Raw genomic sequence first — 15,158 nt, forward strand, 5'->3', positions numbered from 1 at the left:
TTTCATTGCTATTTTCTCAGCGGCGCTCCTCTTGGTTTTGGGTATAGATTGTTTTTTCTGCATCCATGGTACGAGGATTTTACATTAGCTGCTTTTGAGGACAGATGTCAAGTCCCGAAGTATCTTGTAAAAATAGAGTTGCCGACACAGTTTTGGTTGCTAGACATGTTGATAAGATGGGTTCTATATTTGGCATACCATTCGTATGTTCAATACAGACCTAGATATCTGTGCCATCTATGAAGGTGGCTACCACCCCTTCCGTAGTCTTTCAAGATACCATCGCTTTTTGAATGGGAAGGGCTGTCACACTTGCAGAGGATTGTGGCTATGGGTAGATTGACCCGGTGCCTTAAATGTCGTTAGACGGGGCATTTGGTGAGGGACTGCCCTATAGGGCGATAAGTGATGGGTTCTATATTTGGCATACCATTTGTGTGTTCAATATAGATCTAGATATCTGTGTTACCACCCCTTCCGTAGTCTTTCGAGATACCTGTTGATAAGATGGGTTCTATATTTGGCATACCATTCGTTTGCTCAATACAGATCTAGATATTTGTGCCATCTATAAAGGTGGTTACCACCCCTTAGTCTTTCGAGATACCATCACTTTTTGAATGGAAAGGGCTGTTACACTTGCAGAGGATTGTGGTTATGGGTAGATTGACCCGGTGCCTTAGGTGTCGTTAGACGGAGCATTTGGTGAGAGATTGTCCTGTAGGGGACAAGTCACAATAGAGACAAATTGGTTGGAGGAGACAACCCTTGTCATGTGACACATCCAACCCTATGTGTCCGTGGACAAGCTACAGCATGACCAGGGTTAAGTTCCGTCAAGGCAGTCTAGAATAGGAAGTGATCTGGCACTTTTGTGAGTCTGTTCGTAGACCGTGCATGTCCAGACACTTAGATTAGATGCATATACTCGGGTTGCACGCAGCATGACCATCAGATTCTAGTCAGATTCCATCAGTAGCATTTTTACAGTGCATAGACCTATTTTCCTTATTTTTGATATTTTTCACTTATTTATTAAGTGACTTTTGTTGGGAACTAGGTAGGGCAATTTTGCTAAGTTTGTATATAAGCAAACCTAGCGCTAGTACTTTCTGACAGAAGAGGCAGCAGGGACCTGACATCCACAGTGCACCTTCTCAGCAAGACCCTCCCGGCGGATGACTTAGCGTTTTCAGCCAAGAACAGCCAGCGTTTTTCTCCATTGCAGATCAGCCCCAACGTTTTGCATTGCAGACCAACCTGGCGACCTCAGACTCTGCAGATTCTCTAGCGTTTTTGTAGCAGGACAAGAAACAACCCTAGCGTTTTTACATATGCAGGACAACTCAGCGTTTTCGCAGATCATCGCGACAGATTCAGCCCTAGGACCAGCATTTTCAGTTTTCAGCCCTTAGCACTCGCAGAAGAAGTCCCGAACCTCGCAAATCTCACCTTCCCGCAGCAGATCCTTGCCGCACACTCAGATCCAGCGCAGTTTGCAGTTTCAGCCCGGAAAGCGCAGATTTCAGCATCTGCGTTTTCAACGCGTCGTCGTCGTATCATTGTCATCGACATAGAGTCAGAATTCAGCAGATAAAGTTAGCGTTTTCAAATTTCAGCCTGTCTCGTCATCGTCCTCATCGTCGGCAAGTCCAAGCATTGTAGAGATTTGTGCACTCATAAGTAGACCGCTCTCGCCATAGAGAGTGGGGCCTTCGGAGGAGGGTTTGACAACATTTTGGTGTCGTATTCTTCTCTCTCTATCTCTCAGTCTCATGCACCTTCATTCACAGTGTTTATTGACTTTGTTTGTGTCCATTGCACTCTCTCACTAAAGGAACGGAAGGCTCTCCCTTTCGTAAGTAAAAGGAACCTTGAGCACAGTTCGGAGCACTCATCTTGAGCAAAGTTCAAACATTCATTTCAGCTGCACCTTACATTGGTATCAGAGCTTTGGCAGTGTTCTGTATCATTCAAGGAAAGAACCACAAGAACCACATAATTTTTTTTTTGCTTGTTGTGGTCGCACGAACCCAAGTTCACTTGGGCGTGTCGATTCCTAATCGTGTTTTTGAAGAGTGACAGGAAACCCAAGAAAGAAGGGCTTGTCCAGCCTCCCCTTGTGCCTCTTTTCACTCATTGAGAGCGGACCGTGCATTTAGCGGCCGGCCAATCGACGTGAGGTGGGAAAAAGCAACCTTGGTGTGAGCGCAAGTGCGCAAAGGGGTGCGCCCGCGGAAAAGAGTAGATCTCGGGTGAAGAGAAGGATAGCAGATCTCGGGTGAAGAGAAGATCCTTCTCGAACACAGATTGCAAGCGAAAGAAGAACCTCAAGAACCTCAATAACTCAAGAACCCAAGAACCCAAGACCCACAAGAACCCAAGTTCCTCGTGAACTTAAGAACCCAAGATCACAGTGTATGGTCATCACTGGAAGCGGAATGGATACTTCGCTTGGAGGTAATGAGCATGAGAGAGGCGGCGAAGAATTTTCCCCATCAGGAGGTTTTTCCGACCCTCCCTCTTTCCCATCTACGCCACGAGTTGTACCAAATCCTATGGAGGCGATGGTCAAGTCGATGTTGGAGATGATGGCACAACAACAAGAAACGACTCGCGTTGCGATGACACAACTAGAAAGAAAAGCAGAACAACAAGAAGCGACTCGCATTGCTTTGAACGCGAGTGCGATGCATGAAAGGAAAGAAAAGCACAAAGAAAGGAGGAAGCCGAAGCCAGACGAGCGGCCTTTGAGGCCAATCGTGAGGCTCAAAGAGACCTACGCACTCAAGAATTGGTTCGGCAGGTTCTTGCCTTGAAGTCCGAACTATGTTGTTAGTTCCTCAAGTGGCGCAAGCCGTGATTCGGTTCCAACAACCCAGTCACTGAGAAGATCCAGTTCAGTAAGTATGATGTTAAGATGGATGCTACGGTTATTCATTCTTGGTTGCATCAATTTAATGCTTATTTTGCGACAACTAAGAAGAAGGAAATAGCAAGGGTTTGACGGCAGCTATGTACCTTGCGGGTAATGCCATCAATTGGTACCACGCATGGCAAGAGGCACAGTTAGCCGCGCACCTAGAGGAAGCCGACGAATTCACGCCCCTTTTCTTTAATTGGGCTGATTTCCAAGACAAGCTCAAGGCGCGGTTTATGCCATCTCATTACCTCGCACGATTGAAGGACGATTGGCGCGCTCTCAAGCAAAATGGTATGCCAGTTATGTCCTTCTCTAATCGTGTTTTGCAACTACCCAATTACTCAAGTCGGATGATGAGCGCAAAGAGGCATTCCTTTATGGATTGGACGAGTATATCAAGTATGATGTCGAGGTGCTCGATCCAATTGATCTCAATAAGGCGGTAGCGATTGCTCTCGCACAAGAGATGAAGCACAACAAGGGAAAGCCTAAGGAAACCAAGACTTCCACAAGTACCTCTCAGACTTCTCAGAACCCTCAGAACGGTAAGAATGGTAAGAACGTTAACTCTTCTAACCAATCTTCCAATAGTCTCTCAGCAAAGAACTCTCAAAATGAACCTAAGGGTAAGGTTAACACAATTGCTAAACCTAAGCTCCCTCCAGATGAAAAGGTAGCACAAGGAATTTTAGGAGGATACATCACGTCGGAAGAGCAAAGTACTTATTCTAAGGAAGGTCGTTGTTTTCATTGTCACATTAAGGGTCACATAAAAAGAACATGTCCTAAGCTTGACTCTAATGAATCTAAAGAATCCATAAAACCCACGTCCTCTGTCAATGCAATCAATAACAACATGAGTGTGCCCCAAGTTTCTCATTACCCTTCCATTGATGAGTCTCTCATTAAATGTTATGGTCATATGACGGAGCAGCGTTTTGTCATATTGTTTGACCCAGGCAGTATGCATGATGTGATCAGTCCCTCTCTTGTTGAGAGAGCCCGCCTAGAGGTTAGTCAGAAATCTCCTCTCGAGGTCTCTGGCTTCGCTCCCGGTATGGACTCTCTTATCACGAAACAGTGCTTTGATGTGTTGTTTACAGTTCAACAAGTTGCTTTCCATAGAAAATTTTTAGTCTCTTCTCTCTCAGGATGTGATATGATTTTGGGCATTCGATGGTTTCGTGAGCATAACCCTCTCATTGTTTGGGTGGAAATACGTTCACTTTCAATGCCAAAAGTGACTCTCCCATTGTCATTCGTGGAGAGCAAGTTGTTCATTCTACATCTCTCATTTCTAATGTGCAGGCGAAGATTGAATGGATTCAGGAGAAGGAGACTCTCTCGGTCTTGTCTTCTCCAAAGCATGGTACACAGGATTTGCATGAGGATAAGCATGATGATTTGAATGACAATGACAAGCATGAAGAATTGCATGACAATGACAAGCATGATGATTTGCATGATCAAGATGTGATTTCTCACGAGCATGATGATTTGCATGAAGATGACGTGATTGTTCACAAGGATGATGATACTTTCTCTCGTGAAGCTAACCTCATTGCAGATTCAATCAATCACGAAGAACCGATCTTGGCTCTCGAGTCGAGGTTCACAGAACCCCCACAGGAAGATTCGATCAAACACGAAGAGCCGATCTTGGCTCTCGAGCCTAGGTCCAAAGAACCCCCACAAGAAGTACTATGTGTTCGCATGATTAGTCAACACGCATTGTTCGAGTGTTTCATTCGTGATCGTTTCCTGTATTTTAGTCAGCGTGTTTATGTGATCCCTTTTCCTAGGCATGACATATTGTACGTTGAGCACGTTTCACTCATGAATGAGCACGAAGGTGTTTGTATATAAGCAAACCTAGCGCTAGTACTTTCTGGCAGAAGAGGCAGCAGGAACCTGACATCCACAGTGCACCTTCTCAGCAAGACCCCCCCCGGTGGATGACTTAGCATTTTCAGCCAAGAATAGCCAGTGTTTTTCTCCATTGCAGATCAGCCCCAGCATTTTGCATTGCAGACCAACCTGGCGACTTCAGACTCTACAGATTCCCTAGCGTTTTTGCAACTCAGCGTTTTTGCAAATCATCGCGACAGATTCAGCCCTAGGACCAGCGTTTTCAGTTTTCAGCTCTTAGCACTCGCAGAAGAAGTCCTGAACCTCGCAGATCTCACCTTCGCGCAGCAGATCCTCGCCGCACGGTCAGATCCAGCGCAGTTTGCAGTTTTAGCCCGGAAAACGCAGATTTCAGCATCTGCGTTTCAGCGTGTCGTCCTCACATCATCGTCATCGACATTGTCACCGACATAGAGTCATAATTCAACAGATAAAGATTTGCAGATTTCAGCCATTAGCGCTTTCAGATTTCAGCCCGTCTCGTCGTCGTCCTCATCGTCGTCGACATCGTCGGCAAGTCCAAGCATTGTAGAGATTTGTGCAATCATAAGCAGACCGCTCTCGCCATAGAGAGTGGGGCCTTCGGAGGAGGGTTTGACAACATTCTGGTGTCGTATTCTTCTCTCTCTATCTCTCAGTCTCATGCACCTTCATTCACAGTGTTTATCCACTTTGTTTGTGTCCATTGCACTCTCTCACTAAAGGAACGGAAGGCTCTCCCTTCCGTAAGTAAAAGGAACCTTGAGCACAGTTCGGAGCACTCATCTTGAGCAAAGTTCAAACATTCATTCCGCTGCACCTTACAACCCTCATTGCCACACCAGACCCAATAGAGTTCTGCACAACAGCAGAGCCTTGCACAACATGATCGATATTAGAGGGGTCAGAGTTGGCAACAGGAGAGTGCTCAACAACAAGATAGTGTTGACTAGACATAGAGACAAAGATAGTGACAGGAAGGTAGACAAGTACTCGCAGAGCCTATCCTTGTTTATAGATGGGTAGTGAGATAGAGGTTAAAGAGGCAGAGCAGCCCCCAGATAGACCTCTTGACGAGGTTATTATATCAGGATCCAAAGGAGGTCCTAGAGTAGCTAGGCAGAAGGATAGAGCATGAGGATCAGCAGTCGAAGGCACTATTGAGGGAGAGCAAGGAGCGAGTCTTCTTAGTTTGCAGAGGAGTTTGACTATTTAGTAGGTTTTGCATCACCAACAAATTGTTAAAGTTATAGCATCTCAAGTGAATGGCCCAATGTGATCCCAATATTTATTTTGGCTCTAGGTATTTATTTTACTTATTTGTCGAAGTCTTGGGTAGGGCAATTTGTTGAGGGGGTTTACTTAAGGCCCCCAAAGCTAGTATATAAGGAGCACTCACCCATCATTGCCCAGTTGGTTGGTTCAACAGTTCTCTTGGGATAGTTTCCTACGACGTTAAAATCCTCTTTTTCTTCTTCTTCTCTCTCTCTCTCTCTCTCTCTCTCTCATGTATTCTTCCCATTCTTCTATGCTTTGGCATCATCGACTTTGACATGGTATCATAGCCCAAGGCTTGTTGATCTTGGGAGAAGAAGTGTGTTCAGAGAAGGAAACGAAGAAGAAGCTATGGATTGGCATCATTTTTCATTTTTGAAGCCTCAAGGTGTGCATTTTGAGAAGCTACCATGGCGAAAGAACTACGGGTGCTAGCATTTTGAAATGCTGCCACCTAGGCTCTAGAGGAGGGGACAAATTGGACATAGCGCCTCGAGACACTAGCGTGGCACTTCCATTTGATCGGTGCATTTTGAAACGAATCCTCATATCTCATGACTCTAGAAAGTGGTCCAAAGCCCTCCCTGAACAGGCAGTGAAGGCGGCCTTGTATCTCATAGTAAACTAGGCAGTGGCATGCGGAGTGCAACTTTGTCTCCCGCTCCATGTGACATAGGGGACATGTCTTGGCCTGTTGCTGGTACTCCGCTGTATCTACTAGTCTCGATCTGAAGCTAGTGTGAAGATGTGCGTATCTGGCCAATAGCGCATTGCATCCCATGAGATAAGTGGGTGTCCATGTATCTGGGCCTCGTCACAAAACCTTCCTCAGTGGGTTGGAGAAGATGCTCTCTATAAAAAGCCATCTTCGTGCCTAGTTCCTATGCAGGCTATATCCGAGTCCTCCTGGTATCAAGCTGAGTCAGGTCCTGGCGGATGAGCCTGGTGATCTCGGACTGTGTAAGAGTCAGAGAGGGTGCATCCAATGAGTACTGGAAAGCGGGCAATGTGTCCATGTTGAACCCATGTGCCAGCTAACTTTGCTCGAATAATGTCGTGTGGTACTGAAGCCTTGGCTCTAATGAGCCGCACGATCATAGAGACCAGCGGCTTCTCCATGTCTCTCCATCCATCAGTGCGATCCGACCTCCCATGATGGTCCAAACCACTTTTATGGGCAAACCTATGCAAAGCATCCAAGTGACGTTACATCCCCTCCGGAGAGTCGGAGATCAACACAATATCACAATAGTGGAATCCATGTTCGTGCCAGCTATACACCTCTATCACCATCTCTCTCAATATAGTCAGAAACCTCATCCACATACATACCAAATAGACTAGGAGAGAGCTGGCAACCCTGCTTCACCCCAAGAGTGGAGTGAACCATTGTAGATAGACCCTCTGAGGTGCGTACATGCCCCATTGCTGACCTGTATAATGCTATGATCCCCCAAATGAGCTCTGTGGGTACTCCCTTCTCCTGTAGTTTGCGCATCAGTCTAGCTCTGGGTGCTGTGTCAAGAGCTTTGCGGAAGTCCACAAAGCTACAAGAGATCCGTCTCCCATGTGATCTGCCCTCCTCAATAATGGCTCTCAGTGTCATGATGTGGTGAAGAGTAGAAAAACCTCTCCTGAACCCTGCCTGCCCGGCTGCGCATATGCCTCCCTCTCTGCCCATCTACTCAACTGCTGCTCAAGAATGGATGCGTACAACCGTGCCAATGTGTGTCCAATCATGGTGGGGTGATAATTTCCAAGCTCCATCGGGTCTCCTGACTCGAAGATAGGTACAATAGTAGATAAGCTCCAAGTATCAGGCAAGCCCTCACACATGGCATGGTTGAACATAACTGCTACAAGCTCTGCGAGTAGATCCTTGGCATGTATAAAATGCTGAGCCACTAAGCCATCATGATTATATGCTCTCCCAATCCTCATCCTATCGATGGCCTTCTTCACCATCTAAGCGGTGAAAAAATAACTTGTGGGCATGGATTTGGGGGGTCGAGAAGATGATGCGTACTGGCCCAGGCCTCTATAGAGGTAATGGCAAGGGGGGTGGGGGAATGCTCATGAAAGAGTCGCCATGCCTCACGTGAGTCTTGACTCAAGAATAGCTGGTATAGATCGTGCTCTAGTCAAGCCAAAGATGCCCTCTTCTTCCGCCGCACTAGGCGTCGGAAGTCAATCTGTGACTGTCTGTGAGTGATGTCCCCCAAAAGCACCTCCCTTTGAAGTGTGGCTCTTGTCTCACGGCATTCATCATCATACCAGCTGTTCTAGGGCATGCTCCTAGAGCGCCGTCTCTGCTCAGGCTGGGTATGTGGGTAAAAGGCAATCTACCTTTTGCCCTTGCCACTCTAATCCCTAGCATTACCTCCTGGATATGAGCGATTTGCGAGAGGGTAAGGTCGTCCCGGAGAAAGATGCCTGTCTTCTTAAGAGTTGGTAAGTCCTTCTTCGCTTCCATGGAGGGAAAACGAAGGATGAGTGCCCTTTCTTTCGAGGGTTCCCCATTGCTTCCATTTTTCTTAAAGCCCACTCTCCAAGCTCTCGTGTGCATCGGCTCATTGACCCCCATCATAGTCACGAGTTCTTTTACCTCTTAGTCCACATTATCTTTGTCTTTAAGGCCATAGATCCTCACATGTAAAGCGCGCACACGTCTTCTTTGTTCCTCCGCTAGTATCATATTAATAATGGTTGGTGTGGACGCTGTTTCCTTGCCTTTTCCTTTCTTGGCAACCTCGATCCATTTTCGGCCTCATCCGCTTTTTTTTGAGTCTTTGTAATAATGTCCACCCAAGAGGTCGTCATTTCTTTGTGCTGCTCATTCCCCTCTTTGATGGCCCGCACTTGCTCTTTAATTGTGTTGAGTTTTTCTGTAATTGAAGGTTGCACTTTTCCCTCTTCAAGTGCGTTTCGGGATCACGCCTTGGCAAGCTCCTCCTCGAGTAGCGCAACATCTTGGGTCTTCACACGGTCTTCTAGTGTGGTTATCTTGTCTTCTTGGACCAACACACGTTCTTCGCGCATCTTTATTGTGCCCAAGAGGTTGCGGTTGATCTTGTTAATGGTCTCGATCACCTCTTCTTTGCACTTTTGAATGGCATCCTCTAAGGGGTCAACTTTGTCACTCTGTTTCTTCATGCTTGATAGCCGCTGATAGAGAGAGGGAGGAAGGGAGGGAGGGGTCACACCCACTTACATTCTGTGCAATTCTGAAATTACTGAAAATCTGAGAATTTTTGCACTTTTGAGGTTACTGAAAATGTAAAGATTCTGCACTTTCGAATTTCTGAAAGTCTGGAAATCTGAAAATTTCAGAATTTCCTGCCTCTCTGAATTTCAGAAAGTCTGAAAACAGGTTTGAAATCTGAACGTGCAAAGGGGGGGGGGGGGGGGGGGGGGGCGCAGGGCTGGGCTGAGCTGAGGGGGCGCGAGGGGGGGCTGAGGGTGGCGGAGCAGGGGGGCGCGTGAGCTGAGGGTGGCGTGAGGGGGCAGGGCTGAGGGGGGCGTGAGGGGGCAGGGGGAAGGGTGAGCTGAGGGTGGCGTGGGGGGGGGTGGGCTGAGGGGGAAGTGCGGAGAAAGGCGTGAGGGGGACTGGGCTGAAGGGGCCACGAGGGCCCTGGGGGGCTGGGCTGTGGGTGGCGGAGCAGGGGGAACGGTGAGCTGAGGGGACTAAAAAGAGAGAAATGAAAATGTTATATTAAATGTCTTCAAAAGGCCAAAATGACCTATGAGGCCCAAAAAGTTACATGTCCGGGAAATCTGATAAAATGTCCAGCAAAAATTCAAACAACCAAAATAAAACTGTAGGGCACTAGGGTGACTAGGAGCTCTCTAGCAAAAAAGATCAAACTTATTTAAAATCTTTTGAGATGTTGATTTGCTAGCATTAGGTGCTGGTACTGTAGTTCAAAATCTAGGTACAAGGTTTGCCCTAGGGAATGTGCCATGTAAGTTGGTGGGGATAAATGTAAAGTTTCTCTCTTGGGGCATTGCAACATAGCCTCTGGAGATGGCCGTCAAGGCGTGCTCTGTACAAGTCTCTACTTAGCATTTATTTATTTTGTTTACTTGTAATATACAGTTTAGGCAAAGGTCTGTGGGTTTTATATTATCTGTGTGTGTTGTCTGTACAAGCTGGATATTTTGTGTGTCTGTTGTCTCCTTTACTTCGACTTCAGCTATGCAAAACAGGTATCAGCTAGCCACAGAAGTGCGTGACAGCATTGAGATAGTGCATACTTCAGAGTACCTGAATTTTTTGAAAAGCTACTTTCGAGTATTCTCCACCCTTCTTACACAGCTAACAAAGCCTCAGACCACTGATAGTATTGAGCATAAGCTCAGAAATGTCATCATCGAGATTTTGAATAGGCTGCCACATACTGATGTCATCAGGCCCTTCTTGCAAGAACTACTGAAGCTTCTGATGCACATCGTGACAACTGATAATGAAGAAAACGGACTTGTTTGTATGCGTATCATCTTTGATCTGCATCGAAGCTTCAGACCTGCTCTTGAGCAAGAAGTCCAGCCTTTCCTGGAGTTTGTTTGCAAGGTGCATTTCTTCACTAGCCGGAATTTTTGTAGCGCATGAGAATTTTGTTTTCATGCTCAAAGCTTGAAGAGTTGAGTATGTGGTGCACTGTTTGCTGCAGTATTTTTCAGTAATTTGTCAACACACATAAAATTAGCCTGTCGATCTTTTATGAATCTGTATCTTTTTTAATCTTTTTAGTTTTGTGCTTCACAACATGTTTCCTTTAGGAAAAAAATGTGAAATCTCGTTGGGCACAAAGATGGCTTTCTACACAGAGCATCTTCTCTAGGATGGGTTCATGACCAGACCTAGCTACATGGACACTCATTTATCTCATGGCATACGATATGTGCTATTGGTCAGATTCGCACAACTTCACACCAGCTCGAGATTGAAATTGGTAGATTTAGAGGAGTACCTGCGGAGGCTAGAACATGTCAGCTATGTCATATGGAGCCAAACACTGAGCTGCGTTATATATGCTAGTGCCCAATGTACTACGAGATATACGGCCGTTTTCACAGTCTTTTCAGAGAGAGTTTTGGACCATTGTCTAGCGTTATGAGATACTAGGATCAGAGATGCCTTAGTTTGTATCCTTTAGAGGTGCGCAGACATAGAGAGGGTTTACTAAGGGGATCAGCAAGGGACAGTCCTAGAGACAGATCACAAACTTCTTTAGACTAGCTATTGTGTAGCCAGAGGAGCGGCCACTGCAACAGATTTCAGAGTCCACCCGTACCAGAGGTACATTGATTGACAGAGTGCTTGAGCTTGGGAGATCCAGACGCCCCACGACTACGAGGGGCATCACAACATTGACGGAGATTACAACAGAAGATCATGACTGTTTTACTACAGCACAGAAGACGCTCAACTAGAGTACTTACCATGGAGGACATTTCATTTCATCTTCCCGCCCCCCCCCCCCCGTTTGGTACTGGATAGAGCTATCTAGTCCTTTGCATATCATGGTTGTATTCCCTTATGCATATAGTTTCAACACTTTTGTCCTTTTTCTGGATACCCAGAGGACACACATGTACTGAAACCGGCCTGTACTTAAAAAAAAAAAAAGGGCGGTAGACTTTACTTCAAACCTTGATTTAGCTTTCACCCATTATTAGTTGTCTACTTTACCTGTACTTTCAAGACACAACAAAGGGGAGAGGGATACAGGTTGCTAGATTGCACCTGTATGAGTAGACCGACACCAGATTGGCCCCTAACTTAGGCGCCCCTTTCGGTATTTCTGTCACAAAACGGGAGCGTGCACGAGCACTTAGAAATCTGAAAAATAAAATACTTTGCAAATGTGAGAGAAGGGAGAAGATTGACACAGTATTGGGGACCAGAAGATGGGCTGGTCCCCCCCCCGTCAAGAGTATTCTTTATTCAGGGAGAATTCGTATACAAGCACGAGAACCCGAGGAAACCCCTCCGTTCTGTAATCTTAGACCCGAAGGTCGTTCTTTCCCGTAAAAGGGCTTGGGCACAAGGCCGTTCTTTCCCGTAAGGGACTTAGGCGCGAGGCCGTACTTTCTCGTAAGGGACTTAGGCGTGAAGCCATACTTCCCGTGAGGGACTTTCCCGTAAGAAGGGAGATTCCTGCAAAACAAACCACACAAAGCAACAACTCGCAATGCGTATCAACAAATTATACCTGTCGCTCCTTGCTCGGAAAAGCGACCTCCGTACTCCGTCGTCACTGAGCACTTGTTGAATTTCCTTCGCAATGACTGCTCCAACTCTCAGCGCTAACTCCTTCGGCTGCCCCTGGTGTGTGTAAAACTGGAACGCTAACTGCCCTTTTATAGGCCCTTGCACCCGGCGGGAATAGGAGCCGAAAAGCAAAAGCCTGGCGCCCCTAGCGAGAGGAGAGAGAGAGAGATCCCTGAATTCAGCCAGCCTTGCGTAGGCTTTTTTTGTAGAGTTTTAACGTAGGATTTTTAGAGCATTGCTTTTTTTTTATTATAAGATAAGAGGGCTGGTCACTTGAAAGTGACCGGCCACTTTATAAAATAAAGTGTGAACTTGTTTAAACTTTAAAAACTCACTCAGGTAGTGAAAACAATGCTACACGAACACATTCCAGGCGTCCCCAGGTGCAGAACATGAGCACAGATGCAATGCAGACACAGACTCCTCGCGAGAAAGCATCTGCCCTCCCGCGAAAGTTCTTGCTTTTCGTAAAAAGCTTCTTTGAACCCATCTTTATTCTTGTGCTTACGTTCTTACGCGTATTTTCTTACTCAGTTCGGATTTCCTCCTCAGCCTACGAAATGCCCCCTTTCTGATGCACCCGTCACCCATCATGTGACGCATCAGGGGCACTCGTAACTGGGCCCTTTCCACCGAACTTACGGAAACTCCTTTGCGATGTTTACCGTCACCTATCAAATGACACATCAGAGTTGTCCATTCTTGATGGCACTTCCTGTAGCTACAATCTTTTAACAGTTCTTAGTGTACACAGTAAAATGTCCTAGAGAAATTAATCATTAAAAATTAGAAAATAGTCCAATTAGCAACATCCCTCTGGCTTCTAAACAGTTGACCTCAAGTGTAGTGCTTGAACATATACCTCCAGTATCTCGGGATAAGCTGCTAATTCCTCCTGCGTTATCCATTGAGCATCTAGATTCGAATAGTTCTTAAACTTAACCAAATACTTCCGTGTTATTTTTCCGGACTTGAGGGGCCGCTCCTGATGACTTACTATTTGCTCCAGCTGGAGTATTTCTTGTGTTTCCTCAACCTCAGGAGGTTCCTCAACACTTGGCTGACTCGGAGGCGGTCCCACATACGGCGGGAGTAAACTGACATGGAAAGCATTATGGATCCTCCAATTAGGCGGTAGCTCTAATCGGAAGGTGACATCATTCACTTGCTCAGTGATCTTAAACGGCCCATAATAACAGGTAGAAAGTTTTACCACCTTCCCCTTATGAGACGCTTGTTTCTTAAGTCTTGCCTTCTCAAACTTGAGTAAGACTAACTGTTCGACTGTTAAGTCTAGATTCCTCCTGTGCTTGTCTGCAGCTTTCTTATGCTTTTCCTGAGAGCGTAGAATAGCTCTCCTAACTTGTCTGTAGGCTGTGTCCAAATCCCGGACAAATTCATCTGCTGCAAATATCTTATTTTTAGTTAAAAGGATCGGTGGAAGCAAAGGCTTACCATAGAGAATCTCAAAAGGTGCTTTCCCCGTCGATGAGTGTATGGTATTGTTGTACGCATACTCTACAAGAGGCAAATATTTCTCCCAGTCAGATTGCCAGTTTGACACATAAGCTTTTAACATATCCAATACTGTGGAATTGGCTATCTCACTTTGCTCGTCTGTTTGAGGATGGTAGACAGATGAAAAATTCAACTTCGTACCAAGATTATCCATCAAGGCAAGCCAAAAATTTCCTGTCATGCGAGGATCTCGATCACTCACAATAGACTTAGGCATTCCATGATGCTTAAAGATCTGTGCCAGAAAACCCTAGCCATATGATGTGCTTTGATCGTTTTCTTGACTGGTATAGAGTGTGCTTGCTTACTAAACCTGTCCACAATGGTCCAAATCGCGTCATTTCCAGTCTGAGTTCTAGGGAGGTCCATGATGAAGTCCATTGCAATACTTTCCCAAGGTTCATTAGGCACAGGCAATGGTTGTAGCAACCCAGGCGTCTTATGCCGATCATACTTCACTTTTTGGCAAACCAAGCATTCCCTGACATACTTATCAATGTTTGCTTTAAGGCTAGGCCAACAGAAATATCTTTCCATTGCTAACGTCATAGGGAGAATACCCCGATGACCCGCATAAGGCGAAGCGTGTGCTTCATCCATGATCTTCTTTCTTAATGGTTCCGCCACACATATGGCCTGATGGTGGTAGAGATAACCGTCCCGAATGGAATAGGGAAACTCATTCTCTCCACGATGTAGATTTCCCCAAACGATGGAGAAGTCTGGATCATTCGGATACAAATCCGGTAGTGCTTCTAATTCTTGGTGATACACCGAAGTGATAGCGTTCACCCTTGGCCGCCTAGACAATGCGTCCGCGACCACATTCTTACTCCCAGCCGTGTGAAGGATCTTGAAGTGAAACATAGACAAAAAGTTTGCCCATCTCATCTGCTTCTCAGATAGTTTCCTTTGCGTAAGAAAATACCGCAAACTCTGGTGATCAGTCTTGATCACAAAATCTGCTCCTAGAAGATAGTGCTTCCAGTTGGATAAGGGGTGAATCACAGCCGTGAGTTCCTTTTCGTAGATTGATGCATGCAACTCTGCATCCTTAAGCCGTCTGCTTTCGTAGGCCACTGCATGGCCTTCTTGGTTCAACACTGCTCCGATGCAATCGCCTGAAGAATCGCAGTGAACCTCAAATGGTTTCCTTAAGTCAGGCACTATCAAAATAGGTCCATGGCTTAGCAAGTACTTGAGCCGATCAAAAGCTCCTTGTTGTCTCGATCCCCATCTGAAAGGAATCTTCTTCTTTGTCAAATCATGAAGTGGTCCTGC

General features: G+C 46.0%; 1 protein-coding gene across 2 annotated transcripts in view; it reads left to right on the top strand.

The window, feature by feature from the left end:
• LOC147436212 (uncharacterized) overlaps positions 1 to 15,158 on the top strand; it is a 125,807-nt gene that overhangs the window by 3,814 nt on the left and 106,835 nt on the right. For both annotated transcript variants that reach the window (XM_086489107.1, XM_086489108.1), the window contains exon 2: positions 10,279 to 10,655. In XM_086489107.1, coding sequence (XP_086345233.1) covers positions 10,279 to 10,655 — 377 coding nt within the window. The remainder of the gene's footprint in view (positions 1 to 10,278; positions 10,656 to 15,158) is intronic.

This window comes from Adiantum capillus-veneris, chromosome 18 (genome assembly GCF_014529385.1).
Source record: "Adiantum capillus-veneris isolate H3 chromosome 18, ASM1452938v2, whole genome shotgun sequence".
Taxonomy (NCBI): Eukaryota; Viridiplantae; Streptophyta; class Polypodiopsida; order Polypodiales; family Pteridaceae; genus Adiantum; species Adiantum capillus-veneris.